Source organism: Taudactylus pleione, unplaced genomic scaffold (assembly GCF_031769625.1).
Source record: "Taudactylus pleione unplaced genomic scaffold, aTauple2 ptg000329l, whole genome shotgun sequence".
In the NCBI taxonomy this organism is placed as follows: Eukaryota; Metazoa; Chordata; class Amphibia; order Anura; family Myobatrachidae; genus Taudactylus; species Taudactylus pleione.
In genome coordinates, this window is record NW_028284730.1 from 633,605 (window position 1) to 650,895 (window position 17,291).

The 17,291-nt window shown below is 45.3% G+C and overlaps 1 protein-coding gene across 1 annotated transcript in view; it reads left to right on the forward strand.

Annotated features, from left to right (window-relative positions):
* Positions 1-17,291, forward strand: part of FER1L5 (fer-1 like family member 5) — a 308,173-nt gene that overhangs the window by 230,696 nt on the left and 60,186 nt on the right. The window contains exons 37-42 of the mRNA XM_088443273.1: positions 672-831; positions 4,074-4,102; positions 4,184-4,225; positions 14,209-14,304; positions 16,159-16,293; positions 16,373-16,519. Of these exons, the coding sequence (XP_088299399.1) occupies positions 672-831; positions 4,074-4,102; positions 4,184-4,225; positions 14,209-14,304; positions 16,159-16,293; positions 16,373-16,519 (609 nt within the window). The remainder of the gene's footprint in view (positions 1-671; positions 832-4,073; positions 4,103-4,183; positions 4,226-14,208; positions 14,305-16,158; positions 16,294-16,372; positions 16,520-17,291) is intronic.

Genomic DNA, 17,291 nt, shown 5'->3' on the forward strand with positions numbered 1-17,291 from the left:
TGATAGATGTCTAAACGACCAGCGGGAACGGGCATCATTGGTCGTTTTAGACATTTTTTAAACGATGTGCAAACGATTATTTAACGATATCGTTATCGTTCAATCGCTCAATTTAATCGTCTAGTGGATGTGTGCCTTTACCTTTACTCTCTCATGTGCTCCTGTCATGGACCACGCCTCATAGCGCTGTTTGTTTCAGCTACCTCAAAAAATAAAAAAATAGATTTGACAGGGGTTCCCGGCGGTTGCAAAGGTGGCGCTGGTGACCTCACAGGGGACATTTACCGGACCCGGATAATTAGTAGCCGCTCTTCCGCCATCAGCATGGAAATGCAAATAACGGAGGGTTGGTTAAGGTGCGAGTCAGACTTTGGTTTTCTGGCTGCACAGGGCTCATTAAACTGAACAATATCATGTCACATGGCTGACCTATGGTTTTTTTATGTTTGTTTTTTTTGTCACACTGTGAGAGCCTTAGTAGGAGATTTATCTAACCTGCTAAACAAGACAAGTGGAGGAGTTTCCCAACCAAGTAGATTCTAGCTATCATTTTATAAACTGTACTAGATAAATGCTAGCTTAAATCTGATTGGTTGCTATAGCTTCCACTTGTCCTGTTTAGAAGGTTTGATAAATCTTAATATATCTAATCCATCTTTCCTTCTCTGAAGGATCTCCCAGAAGAAGTGTATTATCTGCCCCACATCCTGCTCAAAGTCCTTGATAATAGACCATTTGGCTATACACCCATCGTTGGCGTCTGTACAGTCAGAGACTTGAAGCCGTACTTCATTCATCCTGCAAAATTTCAAGCTGTTCTACCCACACAAGGTGATGTTGTTGGAAGGGAAGCATGTGACCTTTTTATGGGTGATTACAGAATAACTGAAATTATGAAGGACAGTAAATTGATTTTATAAATTCAAATAATTATCTATGTTTGGGTTTCATATTGGGTATACATGTTTATGTTCTCTCCCCTTGTTCAGCTAATTACTTCAAATCAATCTTCGTTAGCGTTATCTTAATTTCACCATCAACAACAGCATGGAATTTCGCTTTATGTTTTTAGACTGATCGCGCGGAATAAATTACTGTAATTAACCAAAACAGGAGTGCTCGTATAACTTGTTGAGATGTGGTGACAATTAACCACTGTAAACTAATATTATACTGTATGATAGAAAACTTACTTGTCAAAATTCCATCAACACATAATAATTAAAACAATACACAATAAAATGCTGTAATCATATACTCCCAGTGTCTTTACTTTCAAGAACATACAGTAGTGCATACAGATTAAAATGTATCTAAAGTCTAAACACATATCTGCATAAAATTAATATACTGTCATCTTCATCCTTCTATTGAGGAATCAAATTACAGGTATAACAGTCAGGAGATGAAATAGTGGGTAAGGATGAACATGGTAAGGACAAAATCCAGATTAATAAATTTGAAATCCAGACTTTGTGAATGAGTCTGTCCGTACATGTACACAGGACAGATTGGGAATTTTAAGTGGCCCTGGCATTTTTTGTGCCCTTATGGGTGGGTCCAAGTCAACTCTAGGCAGGATTATCAATCATAGGCCCTAGCCACATTACAATGCAGAGAGATTTTCAGTGACCACCATAACATAAAGACAGCCATACAATTCACTGAGCATCCATTGATTACCACATTGTGCATACCAGGGCCTGATATATATTACATTAAGCCTCTCAGTGACTGCCATTACAAAAACAGTTATCACCATCCAGTACACTGAGTATTCCTTTGACCATCCTACAGTACAAAGAGAATTCTAATGACCGCCATATAGTACTGACAGCATTCTAGCGACCACTATACAATACATAAAGCGTCCAGCTGGCACACAACAATGCAGAGAGCATCAAAATTCGATATAATGGGATTTTAGATCTATATACACACAGGGATATAGTTGGTCTCAATCCCGACAGCGGAATCCCGGCAAGGGATTTAAAATAGCCGCCAAAATACTGTCGCCTATGTTAACCCCAATGCCGGAATGTTGAGGACGCCAGCCCGAATGAAGGTAAATCCAGGGCGCCTTTAGCGTTAGCCGTGGGGGGGGGTTTAGGATTAGGGAGTCTAGCGAGGTTAGGTTTTGGGGGGGGAAATAAGGTCTAGGCACCCCCCCAGGAGGGTTAGGCACCTCCCAGGAGGGTTAGGTTTAGGGAGCAGTAAGAGGGGGTTAGGTATTTCAATCACTTTCCATACACACACACATTATATATATACAGTCAGGTGCATAAATATTGGGACATTGACAGAATTTTCATATTTTGGCCTCTATTCACCACCACAATGGCTTTGAAATGAAACAAACAAGATGTGCTTTAACTGCAGACTTTCAGATTTAATTTGATAATTGATATCTTGGGAGTAATTAGCTTGGCAGAGAGTGGATTGGTGCAGTGTTTAGGTGCTTAATGAGGGTCCACACACGGCTTTCAAGTAAAATAAAGGAGATGGTGCTTTACTTCCAGCAGGGAAAAACAGGTATAACACAAAGGAACAGAAAATAATAAACCTAGCCCCTGTTTAGGGCGTCTAACTCACTTCTTGAGCCCTCTCTAATGTGTTGTGCAGCTAGTCTACCAACAAAGTCTCTGCCTGCTTCTTGCAGGTCTATCGCCAGCTCCAGCTTGGCTTGGCTGCCACAAATACAGTCAGTCCTGGTGGCCTTCCCTGTATCATACAGATATAGGCCCTGGCTTCCTCAGCCTGCAGCTTCACTGCCTTCCTGTCACACAGTCTGAGAGTTGTGGTCCCCCCCTTCCCTCCTGCAAGGTCCAGACACAGGCCTCCTGGCCCCCCAATGGCTCGCTCAGCTTCACTGGGTCTCTGGCTGCCACAATCCCACATAGACTGTTTCGCACGGCAGCCTGACTGGTCTGCCTTCTCATCAGCCCACACCTGAGCTCTATCCACAAGGCAGCCCTTACACATAATCCCAGAATGCTTTTCTTCTCTGTGTGGGCAGATCTCTCCCCACACAGAATCTGCTGCTCACCAGTGCCATCTCTGGTGATACTGCCACTATATATATATATATATATATATATTATATATATATATATTATATATATATATATATAATATGTGTGTGTTTGTGGATATACTGTATAGACATACACATATACTAGCTGAAGTAACCGGCGTTGCCTGGGTTTAAATCTTCAAGTTATTAAGTTTTATTATGTGACGTCGTCCCAGTTCATCCAGTGGAAGGCCCAGAACAGGCTCCCTGGGTCACAGTTCTGCCAGGCACACTCCGCCGTGGGGTCTGACCAGGACCCCAACCATTCCATTAGGCATCCCAGATCACCCCTCTGTGAAGTTTTCATTCAAATGCATCCAGTGGAAGGCCCAGAACAGGCTTCCCGGGTAAAAGTTCTGGCCAGCGTACACCAAGGTCTGACCAGGACCTCAACCCCCTAAAACCTGGCCAGGATCCAACTGGACCACCTCGCGTTGGTTTCATCCCAATCGGTGCAGGGGTGTATGAATGCATAACCTGACAGACAAACAAATTGACCACTGAATTTTATATATAAGATTTGTCACTCTGTTGCTTTGTTGCATTGTCACGATGTGGTCTAATAGCTTACAGCACAACCTTCACAGAGCTACCACCCATCATGGGTCTCTTTGGTGGTAGCTCTGTGAAGGTTGTGCTGTCTTGACAAAGGACCTTTGCGGTCCGAAACGTTGACTGTGAATATGTCTCTGTAAGTAAATATATAATCTTTTTTACTGACTGGTGAGTGCCCATCAAGTTTTTTGTTTTATTTATATATATATATATATATATATATATATATATATATATATCTATCACCAACCCATGTCCTCCTGCGGTGACACTACAAGTCTCAGCACAGCATCATACATGTTAAACTTATGAGCTATGTATAGCTTCAGAACTCATTCTGTTGTCGCTATAGCCTAAGATCTACGTAAAACATTTTAGATGGGAGTAACAGGTGCCTTGTGGATGAATGTTTGCCACGTTTCTAAGTCTCTTTATTTCTTCACAGAACTACCAGCTGGTTTAAACTCAACTCAGGTCAGAATTTGTTCATGTACAAAATATCTGCCGGTAACATTGGATCCTGCTTTCTTTAGCCTTATCTTACCTGTTTTCTAGGTCATCAAGGCAAATCTTCAGATAATCCAGCAATCTCTAGAGGTAAAGAATTCATATATTTTGTATATAGTTGTCTCGCTAGGTATATCTCTATTCTCACAAATTGTGTGGCATGATTCTAAAGGAATATATGGGTTTCATTGATTTAATTAAAAACCCATCCTCTTTAAATCTGCATCTCTCCATCTCAAAAGCCATTTCTCTCCTACATCCAATGCTGGACACTGGGGTATAGCTAGAGGTGTAAGGGGCCTGGAACTTTGAAACTCAAACTATCTTAGACATAGCTCCTCACCCACTACGCTGCCCAGAAGTCTCAGTTTTTTCTTCGTTCGCAATGAAGCAAGGAGCGGTTAGTATGATGGTCAGTCTTCGGGGGGATCCACCACAAATTGCACAAGCTAATGTCTGACTGTGGAGCTCCAACCACGCACCTGAGACCATTTAGAATGGTGATCAAGGTCTCTGACGGGGACCAGTTTCTTTAATTGAAGACAAGGATACTCCGCCTCTGTTCCCTTGTTACGGGGATCACACTTCGGAGGGAGGCTGTGTCTGATGGCACCTCTTGCGATGGCAGCCCCCATTGTACCCTAATAGGCCAGTCAGGAAGCCAGCGTTACTGATTGGCTGTGTTACTTTCAGGTAGGCTATAGGAGGAGGAACCATTCCTACATGGGACTTCCTCCTGGGTGCACTTTCCCTAGGACAGACTTTGTATGCCATCTCAGAGAGCTTCACTCAGACCGCTGATGAGATGCAAGGTCAGGTTGTTTTGTTGGGCTGGGTATGAAATTCCGGCGGTTATTCAGCCGCAGGGTGAAATGCCGACGCCGGAAGCCCGAAATACCAGAATCCTGACAGGGCAGGTAAGTATACTAACCCTACACTTCTCCTCCCCTTAACCCTAACCCTCCTTTATGGGTGCCTAACCTTAGAACTCCCGGGGTGGTGCCTAATGCTAAGTCCCCCCAGGGGTGCTTAACCCTAACCCTCCCTTCCTCTAACCTAATACTCTCCGGGGGGGTGCCTGACCCTAAGTCCCCCCGGTGGTGCCTAAACCTAACCCTCCCGCCCACCGCGACTAACGGCTAACCCTCCCCACTTACCTTCATTCCGGAAGCCGTGTGTTGGGATTCCGTCGTCGGGCTAATGATAGGCGTTGGAATTTAGACTCCTATTTTTAATACTAAGTCAGGATTTTGACGCAGGATTCCATCAGACGGCTTCCCGTGCATCAGTATTCTAACTACATCCCTTTTTGTTACTACACTGATCCTCCTCCATTATATTCATAACACTACAGGGTTTTTTCTTCTTTAGGGTCCATATGGCTCCACAGGGAGACCTTGGGGGTGTAGGTGGTGGTTGAGAACCGGACACCACGCAGTTAAAGTTTTCAGCTCCCAGGATAAATCGGTCCACCCCCCTATACCCCGACCAAGTCAGAGGCACCTCAGTTTCGTCGTCATTTTGCAGTGGGCAGCTTAGGCAGCCCAGATAGCTTAATTTTTAAGATTTTATTGATTTTTTTCTAGTTTTTCTACTGAGCGAGTAGCAGCAGACTGTCCACAGGACGTCTGCGCTCCCGCTCCGGCACCCCTCCAGGTGACGCAAAGCCAGCTGCGGCTGGGGATTTCGGCGGGCATCTGGGGACCTTGCTAGCCGGCCCTGTGGACGGACCCAGACTGCATCTCGGACACAAGGGGACAGGTAAGGTGAGTCACCGCTTGTGGTAATCCGCGGATTGGCAGTCTTACCTCCAGTCTCAGGGGACGGAACAGAGGTGCCGAGAGTCAACACAGGCTTTGTCCATAATGATCCACTAGACCACCAAGGTACATATCGTGCGGGAATCCAGCATCCCAGCGGTTAATAATCAGCATGGGGAGGTCAGCTCTCCCCATTAAAAAAGCCCCTCAGCTCAGGACGCCATTCCTCTGAGGTCTCGCTTCCCTGAGCTGCTCTCCTCCTCTGGCCACGCCCCCTCAGAGGTCTCCGGCGGGCATTTTCTCAGACTCAGCCACAGCTATCTCATGAAAACTCTGTGTCCGGTCCCCCTACATGCCTCACCCTAGAGTCAGGTTATGTAGCGCTATAGCCTACCAGATGTTAAGTCTCTGACCACAGAAACTGTGTCATTGATTGTAGTGCCATTCTGCAGTTCTATTGTATTTCTGCATTGTATGTGACTTATGCTAGCTCTGCCTGTCTGTATATTTTTCTATACTGTCAGCATATACCTTTCCCTTTTCTCCTTACTTGGCCCTAACATACAGGTGTGTTCAGGGTTTTCCTGTGCCTCACATCTCTTGTATTTGTGAGGGTTGTCACATACAGTTGGTTACTGCACTGTGCCATATTATGCTGTGTGCTGCTACATAAGACACGATCAGTATATTGTATTCCTACTTGTATTCTACATACCTAGTGGTTGCATTATACCCAGTGCCATATTGTGTGCTGTACTACTCTGCAGCTATGTCTAGCAAGGGCAAGAGTAGTAAGCACGCATCTGCACCCATACTGCTATCATACAAATGATGTGCTGCAGGCTGAAGTGAGGAGGATTTGATACAAGATGGGTTATGTGCTAAGGGCCTGATTCAAACCCGCTCGTAAGCAAGTCGATTGTTCCCCACTGCGCATGCGCCGCCTCCGGCGTGCATATGCGCGAGACCCGTCCAGCGATGGCTGCTCCGTCGCTACGGGTCTCGCTACAAGACGGGGCGGCTGTTGATGTTGATTGACAGCTTGCCCCGTTTTGTAAATGGGGAGGGGGGATGGCTGCATAAACGCAGGCATTCCCTTAGGAATGCCTGGCATTTGTGGGCGGCCCTACTGACATCACTAGTGATGTCAGTAGTGGACTTCGTGCTCTATTAGAGCAGGGAGTCCACTCGGGCTTGCGAGAGCTGCGACCCTACCACAGGTCGATGGTCGCGATAATCACGACGGGCTGCAGGCCGCTCGCAAAAGCTGTGGGTGGTCACCCACAGCTTAGCGAGCGGCCTGAAGAAAAAAAAAAAACGCCCTGATTCAGAGCGAGTACTCACCAGCAGCGAGCGGCTCTGAATCAGGCCCTAAGTGTTATATCCCACCAGGCCCATCTAACCCCCCAGCTCCTGCACAGAAGCCCCCGTGGCTTTCTTTTCTCCGATGCTGGCTACTATTGCGGACCGCCTAGCGGTCCCGGCTGTAATTTCCCCTCTGGGGTTGCCACAACAGGTTCAGACTATACAGGTACCTTCTGTTCTCCCTCCATGGGTAGACGCATTTTCTAGCTCAGTACAGAGTTTGGTGGCTACCTCTACAGCCTTTCAAACTATGTTGCAAGGTGAGAAGCCCTTACCCAGTAAAACATCTAAGCATTCTGTGTTATTCTCACAGTCCACGCAGCTTTCACATTCTGAGCTGTCATCTGAGGAGGCAGAAGAGGCTGATCTCTTTAACATTGACTCCCCTCCGGGGGTGGAAGAGAGTCAGTCAGAGCTCAGACAATGGTGCTCTCTCCAGAGGTTCGTCTGTCCATATCTTGGTGGCTACAGACATCTCATCTAACCAAGGGTCGCCCTTTTGGATCCCGGACTGGGTACTCCTAACAACAGACGCCAGTCTCCAGTCTCGTAGTGACCGGTCAACACTCCTTCCAGGGCAGTTGGACATCGGTTGAATTAACCCTGATGATCAACATATTGGAACTTCGAACTGTCTACAGGGCCCTCATACTGGCCCAGGACATACTTCATGGAAAACCTGTACAGGTACAGTCCGACAATGCCACAACAGTGGCTTACATCAAGGCACTCGAAGTCGTGCAGCTATGACAGAAGCGTCACGCATTCTGACATGGGCCGAGGGTTACCTCACGGCCATCTCTGCGGTGTTCATACCAGGAGTTCTCAATTGGGAAGCAGACTTCCTCAGCCAACATGACGTGCATTCTGGGGAATGGTCTCTTCACCCAGAGGTTTTTCAACTCCTAGTGAACAGATGGGGCCAGCCAAAGGTGGACTTCATGGCCTCCCGGCACAATCACAAACTACGGGTGTACGGGTCCAGAACAAGGGATGCTGAGGCAACCTTCATAGACGCATTGTCAGTGAAGTGGACCTTTCAGTTTGCGTACCTATTCCCTCCAGTCTCACTTCTTCCTCGAGTTCTTCGGAAGTTCAAACAAGATGGAGGCACTGTCCTGCTGGTTACTCCAGCTTGGCCCAGATGACATTGGTGCTCAGATCTTTGGAGTCTCTCCATCTAAACTCCGTTCCTGCTGCCTCAACGTCTGGACCTGTTGGCTCAGGGTTCTTGCCTTTAGCCAGACCTGGATCGTCTGTCTTTAACGGCGTGGCTCTTAAGACATCCCTCCTGAGGTCCAAAGGATTCTCTAGCTCTGTCGTCCAGTCTCTGCTCAGATCTACCACAGAGTGTGGCATACATATTTCCAATGGTGTCGTACCAGAAGCTACGACCCTCAAGTGTTTAGTATTTCCAAGCTGGATTGGACCTTGGACTCCGCCTTGCCTTGCTGAAAGTGAATGTCTCTGCTCTATCCATTTGGTTCCAGCATAGACTTGCTCCACTACTGGATATCCACACCTTCCTCCAGGGTGTCCTCCATATACAACATCCCTTGTTCCTCCAGTGGCTCCATGGGATTTGTCAGTAGTTCTCCATGCCCTCCAGGGTCCTCAGTTTCAACCTCTGGAATCTGTGGAACTCAAGTGGCTCAAAGCAAAAACTCTTTTTCTTCTGGCTATGGCGTCTGCCAGAATGGTGTCAGATTTAGGGCGCTCTCCTGTCACTTCCCATTTCTGATATTCCAACAGGACAGGGCTATGCTTCGGACTCGCCTTGGTTTCCTTCCAAAAGTTATTACTTGTTTCCACATTAATGAGGAAATTGTAGTCCCAGCCTATCAATCACCAGACCTATCGGCAGGTGAGGCCTCCTTGGATGTGGTCCGTGTCCTCAGGATCTATGTGGACCGTACATGTTCTCTTCGGAAATCAGACTCCTTATTTGTGCTCTATGGATTTCACAAGAAGGGATGGACAGCCTACAAACAGACATTGGCTAGATGGCTTTCCGTGACTATCTCACAGGCTTACACTCAGGCAGGCCTTCCTGTACCGGCTACTGTTACTGCTCTGTGGGTCCTTCGTGGACAGCTCGCCGTGGCGCCTCAGCTGAACAGCTTTGTAAGGCGGCCATGTGGTCTTCTGTCCATACCTTTCTGAGGTTCTATGCCTTTGATACATTTGCCTTTCAGGATGCTTCCTTTGGACATCGGATTCTCCGTTCAGCGCAGGAGCGTCCCCACCCTTGAATAACTGCTTTGGGACATCTCCAAGGTCTCCCTGTGGAGCCCTATGGAACATGAAGAAGAAAATGAGAGTTATGGTAAAACTTAACTTTGTTAACTCTCGTTCTTCGAAGTCCATAGGGTCCACAGGGCACCCGCCCTGACACACCTGGCTTCATATGGGCTATGCTTCTGGTCACCGGTTTCCCGTCTCCTTCTACGTGAGAGTGTGATTCTTGTGTGCACCAGTCTTCCTTCTCTCTTCTCCTCCTCCGGCCTTTGACTTGTCACGAATTGAGGTGCCTCTGGCTGGGGGCGGGGTATAGGGGGATGGACCGATGCATCCTGGGAGCTGAAAGCTTTAACTGCGTGGTGCCCAGTCCTCAACCACCACCTACACCCCAAGGTCTCCCTGTGGACCCTATGGACTTCGAAGAAAGAGAGCTAACAAAGGTCAGTTTTACCATAACTCTCATTTTTCAGAGGGATATAAGCTAATTACCTTTAGTTTTCAATATGGAACAGGATTATCAATAGAATTTTTTTTGTGTTTTAGGGGAAGTGTCACATGCATTCTATAATAATGGTACACTGTTTTGTTTCATGTCAAAAATACTATTTACTCCTATACTACTGTATCTTATCTCTAATTCCATATGTCTGAGAAAGGAACTTTGTCTGGGGCTCGACCATACAAGAGTGTCACTGTGGGCAAATATTTGTCTGCTATAAATGCCAGGCCAAATTTCCACAGGCATGGTCTGACCAGAACGCTATCTTTGCAACATGTAAGGTGGAGGGCCAATTTCTAATACTTAGGCCAGCTATCACTCATTACTAATCTTAAATGATGTTCAAACCAATCAGCTCCTAACTATCATGTTTATGAAAAATGACAGAAGCTGATTGGTTGGAGCACCATTTAAGATTCATAACGAGTTATAGCAAGAATATCACTCTTTGTTAAATCTGGGACTTAATACCCAAGCTGAGGCTATGATACAGCTGTCTTGACAACTAACTTCCAACAGGGAACTGCAAAGATTTTCTCATTTTGTTACTCCGGTGATTGGACTCTAAGAAGAGCAGACTGTGGGGGAGGCTAGGTCTCTCCAGTCCATTCCTGCTCTCCTGACAGTGTGCAGGTCTTGGTGCAATCCTCTTCTTCGCTTGAGAAGATGTTGGACACTGCTGCGGCTTCCAGAGCACAGAGGTGCCAGTTGCCGATCCTTCAGTCCTGGTAGGAACTCTTTCTCAGATGACTTCTGGAGGATTACAACCCAGAATTTTCTTAAATTTAGGGGGTGTTGTGGCTCTATTCCATGCTGTTCAACAGGTGCTGCATATCTACGATACATCAGAGGCAGAGCCGTAACTAGACTTTTTGATGCCCTGTGCCAGAGAAGGCATTGGCGCCCCCCCCTTCCCTTTTTTTCAAATACGGACATAAGATTTGCACCTGAAAAAGGGCCATGACCTCATGGGGAAGTTCCAGGGAAGAGATATTGGAGGCTAGGAGATGCTGGGGATACAAGAAGAGGAAGGTACAAGTGAGAATGACAATAAACAGAAAATTGCCAGGCCCAAACAGCGCCCCCTGCCCGCGGTGCCCTGTGCCATGGCACAGGTCGCACTACCCTAGTTACAGCCCTGGCCAGAGTTTAAAATACTTCTCTATTAAAGCTTAAAATGAAACTGTCACAATCTGCTCAGGAGGATCTCCTACCGAGGGTCTGAAAGCTGAGGTCCCGGGTTGAGGAAGAAATCGGAGGTGAAGGGCCTGGATGTATGTCCTACTCGTCCACAAGTACCAGATGTTAACGAGACCTGACCAAAGGCACGGAGTCTAACTTGCTGAGCACAGGAGAGCGACACTTGTGTTGTACTCGGATGGTGTACTGAGAACACGGGTTGAGAACCCAGACGCACCACTGGCAGGAGAGTGACACTTGTGCTGTACTCGGATGTTGTACTGAGTATACTATAATGATTCTAATACAGGACAAGCACCAGAGTAGTGCTCCAGAAATCCGAACTGTATGATGTTCTGAGAACAGACTGGAGATCCAAGCGCAGGATGAACACTGGAATGAGACACTAGGATTCAGGACCTCATTCAGAGTCGGTCGTTGCGGCTGCACGGTCGTAAGGTAAAAGGGGCCGGATATGCAAATGAAGCGCTTGCAAGTTGCTTTGCTAAGATGGGATCGTTAGCTGGACGAGGGAGGGGAGGATGCGGCCTTAAGACTAAAAATACGCCCCCTTTTCGTTCGCATTACACGTCATCTCCGGACATATGATTAATCGAGACCATCGGGAACCATCGGAGCTGCTCGTAGAGCTTAAGGTTGACCATACCCTCTCTTAAGCACTACGATCTAGTCAGTGTAAAAACCTCCCATGTCACATGTGCCATGACACTACTTAGTTAATTATGCACTCCCATAAAACGCCGTTTGCATAGTCAGGCACGCCTGCGTTCGGATCTCAACTCCCCCGTTCACAAGCACCTTCCCCTGTTACCACCCACAAACGCCTCATCCTGTCACTCAAACTAACAACTGGCTGTGTTCAAGGAGAGAGCAATTTCTGATCGTAATAGCTAGTTTGCGCACGCGCATTGCGAATTTTACGCATGCGCAGTTTAGCGTACATCGGTGGTGTACGACCGAGCGGCCGCAACGACCGACTCTGAATGAGGTCCTCAGTTCTAAGGTGATGTACTGAGTAAACACTGGGGAAAATCACTGGAAGATTGCACGTGGACCGAAGCAACAGCAACCATCAAGGAAATGGTGAAGTTGATTAGGCAACTTCCTGTTACCTGGAGTCCTGCTTATACCTCCAGGTAGCTGTCCATTGGAGGAAAGAGTCAGCTGACAACTGACACGGCTACCATTGGATAAGGATCCGATCAGGTGATACAGCCAAGATGGCTGCGCCCATGACCACCGCCGCAGAAACTCCGATATGGAGGATTGCGTGGAAGTCACCTGGGCCCCGGGGAGAATACTCAGCATGTCACCTACCGCCGCATCTGACGTCTCGCCGCGCCCGCTAGTGAGGTGAAGCTGGCGCAGCGGTAAGTAACAGCCGATACCGGGCTGAATCCTGACAGAAACACTGGCTTTTCCTTCACCACTTTTGGAGGATCTCTGTCCAGACACCAGACCTGCTGACAATCCATCGTACATTTATGAACATATGCAACACATATCTTACAGCCAGGATATGTTATATAATATATATGTAAACTGACCATTTACTGCGCAGAATTTAGGGAGATTTAGTCAAAAGGCGATATGTGAAATATGGACATTAGGATTAGGCTGCGGATGGGAGGGTTAGGGTTAGGCTGCGGGGGTAAATTAGGGGTAGGCACTTGAGGAGGGCTAAGGATACTATAACGCTGCAGTAGCACAGGTCTGACCCGGAAGTGACGGTCACATGACACCCGGAAGCCGTTCTGCAGTCGCTGCAACAATCAGGAGCAGGTAAGTCACTGCTTGGCAACCAGGGATGAAATGTCGACATTCTAACATGTCTACATGATGAGTGTTGACGTGGTCAATGTCAACATATCAAAAACCAACCCAATTTAAGTACATAATTCGTACATATTAGGCAATTCATATAATGGATTATATAAGGAATAGTTCCCTCTGGGATGGTACCAAAGCTATAGACCACCCAACTAGGCACATTTGTTTTAGTTTTCTAATTGTATTGTCTACTTGTTAGGCTACCTGTGAATTGAGGGAGGAGCAGGGGAATACAGACATTACAGGGAGAAGGAGTCATTGCTTTGACTTACCAAATTGTATCCATTTTACAGTGTAACTAAATGACCATTCATAATTTCTGCAATGCAGTGTGCTACGTTCGTATGTAGCACAAGCAGGCATTGATTTCAACACTACTGCGTTCCAGTCATGGCCTTTACTAGGACTCTGGACTATACTTATGTCTCTGACCTTGGCATGGTGACGGGGAACTGAGTTGGCGTAGGAAAAAATTTGCATTAACTAATTAGATTAGTCACATTTGAGATACGTTTAAATTGAGATTAACTTGATAAAGACCATGACACATGGTAAGAATACATGGGTGTGGTATATTTTTCAACATTCATCATGTCAATAGTCCTCATGTCGACACGGTCATAATTTCGACATTGATCATGTTGACTGCTGAGATGTCAACATGATTAAAATGTCTACAAAATGTCCCTGGTGGTTTAGTGCTGATTTACCTGGTATGGAGGCGACTCCAGCGCTGTCTTCCTGGTCCAGCAGCCAGGTGATGGTAACTTCCAGTGGATCCAGCGGTGCTTCCAGCGGTAAGTATGACTAATCCTAACCCACCCCTATTGCCTAACCCTAAAGTCTCCTACTGTAGCCTAACCCTTCTCATAGTGCCTAACCCTAAACTTCCCACCCGCAGTCTAACCCTAACCCTCCGCTGCCAGTCTGTTTATAATGTTAACATTTCACATCCCGACATGTTCAGTATCGATATTTTAGCAAGGTCGACATTATGTCAACATTGTAAATTTCAACATTATGAGTGCATCCCGCAGAAACAATACGCTATGAATATGAGACACCGGGAGTACATCCAATGTAACTGCACTTCCATAGAGTCTATCATGTTTCATCCATGGTTTATATAAAGATAGCTCTGGATCACACTCATGAAATCTATTTATTCAATCTGGCAGGGAGAAGAATTTGATTGGTGGAGCAAATTCTATGCATCAGCTGGTGATGCTGACCACAGTGGAGATTGCCTTAATAAGGGACTCGATATTCTTGTGGTAAGAATGCATAGAAATCATCTTAAAATGCTGCTATTACCTTTAACGCTGCTTCCAATATTTTTATATTCTTAACCACTGGTGTATGATTTTTTCTCTAAAGCTTCTAGTTTTGATAAACTTGTCCTCACAAATTCCTTTCATAGATTATGACATCTTTTTTCTCTAAATGTTATATTATCGCTGTATAAAACATTAGTCCAATTAAACAGTCAATGAGACATTCCACTTGTTGTCGCCTTATGACCCTCGCTCTTGGAAACTGGTGAGCAAGAGGGAAGCGCATATCATCCAGCATGAGGTGAGTGTGGAGCAGCAGAGGGGAGAAACAGATCAGGATGATCTGCCTCACGCACAGGATACACGTGCATATTTCATACAGTGTGCGTCTTTATCGATGGAATATGCGGGTACGCTTCTGCCATGGCTCTCATTTATAAAATGGGCACGACGCAGCACTCCGATAAAACAGCCTAGCATGATCCCTAGTTATGCACCATGATTAGATCTGAGCCCACAATCCCTATCTTAGATGGCCAATACGTTATCCATTAGATCACTGGGGCTTGGTGGGTCATTAATTGCTTTGGAAAGAAGAAAGCTGTTTACTGTGTTTTTTAACTTTTTATATCCCTGCAGAAAATGTGCTGGTTTTAATGAGACTTGACAATATGGGCCCTCGTGTTGGTTGCAGTATAATAAGTTGCCGCAATTATTTTACCAACTGCAATTTAGGGGCATATTTACTAAGCAGTGGATTTTCAAAACACTCAATTTTTACAGAGTTTACCTGTCATATTTAAAAAGGCAATAATAGTAAATACAAAATCAGGCATGTTTTACATTGAGTATCATTGCCCTTTTAATTCTGGCAGAATTCTGGCAGGAAAAATCCATAAAAATCGAGGGTTTAGTGTTTTGCATTGACATTTTGTTGACTAACTCAAAGGACGTGTGCAATGCATGTGTACTGAAGCCGATCAGTGTACTAGTGATTTACCTCTCTGTTTTGCCAGGCTACATTTTGCAAATAATAATGTGAACTATTCTTATAATCTAATATACCATATCAGTCTGGTTTGCGTACTTCTCCGATGGCATGTACAGAATGGGTCCTGCGTGATTGCTTGTAGTGTCCCCTAAGCCGCAGCTTGATTGACAGGCTGTGGCCATTTGGGGATGGCACTGGGCATAACTGAAAATGGGGGCATGTTATCCCTGTTTTCTGGGAGTGCTGATGCCAGTGTTTGCGTCTGCCAACGCAGATTTACTGGCATCGGCAGTTCAGATGATGTGGCCATTCTGAGTAAGCTTAGGCTTACACAGATGGCCGATGCTGCAAACATCACAACAGATGGTCGTGATGTTGATCCGATCCTGCATCTTTGGCACAGACTTCGTATCTGAGATGCTGGCTGAAGGCATCTTTTTCTTCAGACGCCTCCTGCAGCATTAGCATAAATGCACACAGCAGCTGAGTACATCTCTGAGTCAGGCCCTCTGTACAGTATTTAATCACTTCTCACCCATGAACATGCATTGAGAGGTGATCAACTTGTACATACTTGCACTCACTCTTACATTATTATTCTGCTCCTTCCTCTTGACTCTTCTATCTCTGGATTCTGACCATTTCTAAAAACCTGACCTATTTCTTTCTTGATGAATTATGGTGTTCCTTTAACTGTTTTTGACCCAAAGAGCTTTGTGTGATTGTAGAATTGTACATCTTTATATATTCCATAATTAAATCCAGTGTGGCCTTTCTAATTGGTCCTGGTCAGTATTGCCTAATCTGAGGTATCTAACAGTGGGTTTACAAGTGATATATGTTACCAATTCCTGCCTCCACAGGTATACAACACAGAGTTGGAATCCATACCTTCATTTCATGGTTTGCAGGATTTTTGCCAGACATTTAAGCTGCAACGGCCAAAGTCCCATGATGATGACAATGATGAAGATCTCCCTGTAGTAGGGGAGGTAAAAGTAGGTGTTACTCAGAACCCCATTTGATTTTGTTTGTTTTATCATTTCCTGTTTATAATACAACATGTGATTTCTTTAGGCCTCAATTAGGATCTACTCCACTTCAGAACATCAGATGCTTCCCCCACAACTTCCTGAGAATCTTGACTCTGGTCCCCAGGAATGTCTGCTACGGGTCTACATTGTCAAAGGCCTTGACTTGCCGCCACATGACAAGAATGGCCTGGTAATGCTAATATAATTTAATGTCTACATATGTGTACTTGTTTCTTTTCACATGGAACCAATATATGCCTCTGCCAATATGTGTTTCCTGGGATGGTATGATTTTGGGATTTATATATAAAGTGTTTGTTTTTTTTAATGACTAAATACTTCTATAATGCTTCATACCTGTCTGTCCTCTTAATAACCTACAGATTTTACTTCTAATAGAACTCACTACTGTTCACTAATTTTCCTGATTGCACCTTTACTGCATCACACACTACAAAAATAATGTGCTACAAAAGTGTATCAAGTTTTGCATACAAATATATAGACTACTAAATGTGCAAACCACTGCATTGCTTGCATGCCACACCAAGAAAAGGGTATACTCATTATGACATGAATGTTTATACATAGCATGTGATATAGTAACGATTATATATACTTTTTTCATTATGGAGAAAATGTATTTATTTAATGGATGCGATGTGTGGCCAGCACAAGTACATTTATGTTGTACTGATGCAATGTGAGTTACATTATGATTTTATTTTTGAATATTTGTTGGGACAGCCATGGGCACAAGCAGCCTGCCCAAACACCTCTATTACAATTCACCCCTGGGATGGATTATTGTGAGTTGTTCTGGTTTGGTGAAAGCTGTGTAAATAATGGATACCTCAATGCAAAGTTGTGTATGAACATCTCATATCACATCACATTAGGCAGGGTACCATATACACATGGATAAGTGCACAGTTATAGTTATGTGCTGAATAAAATGGTTA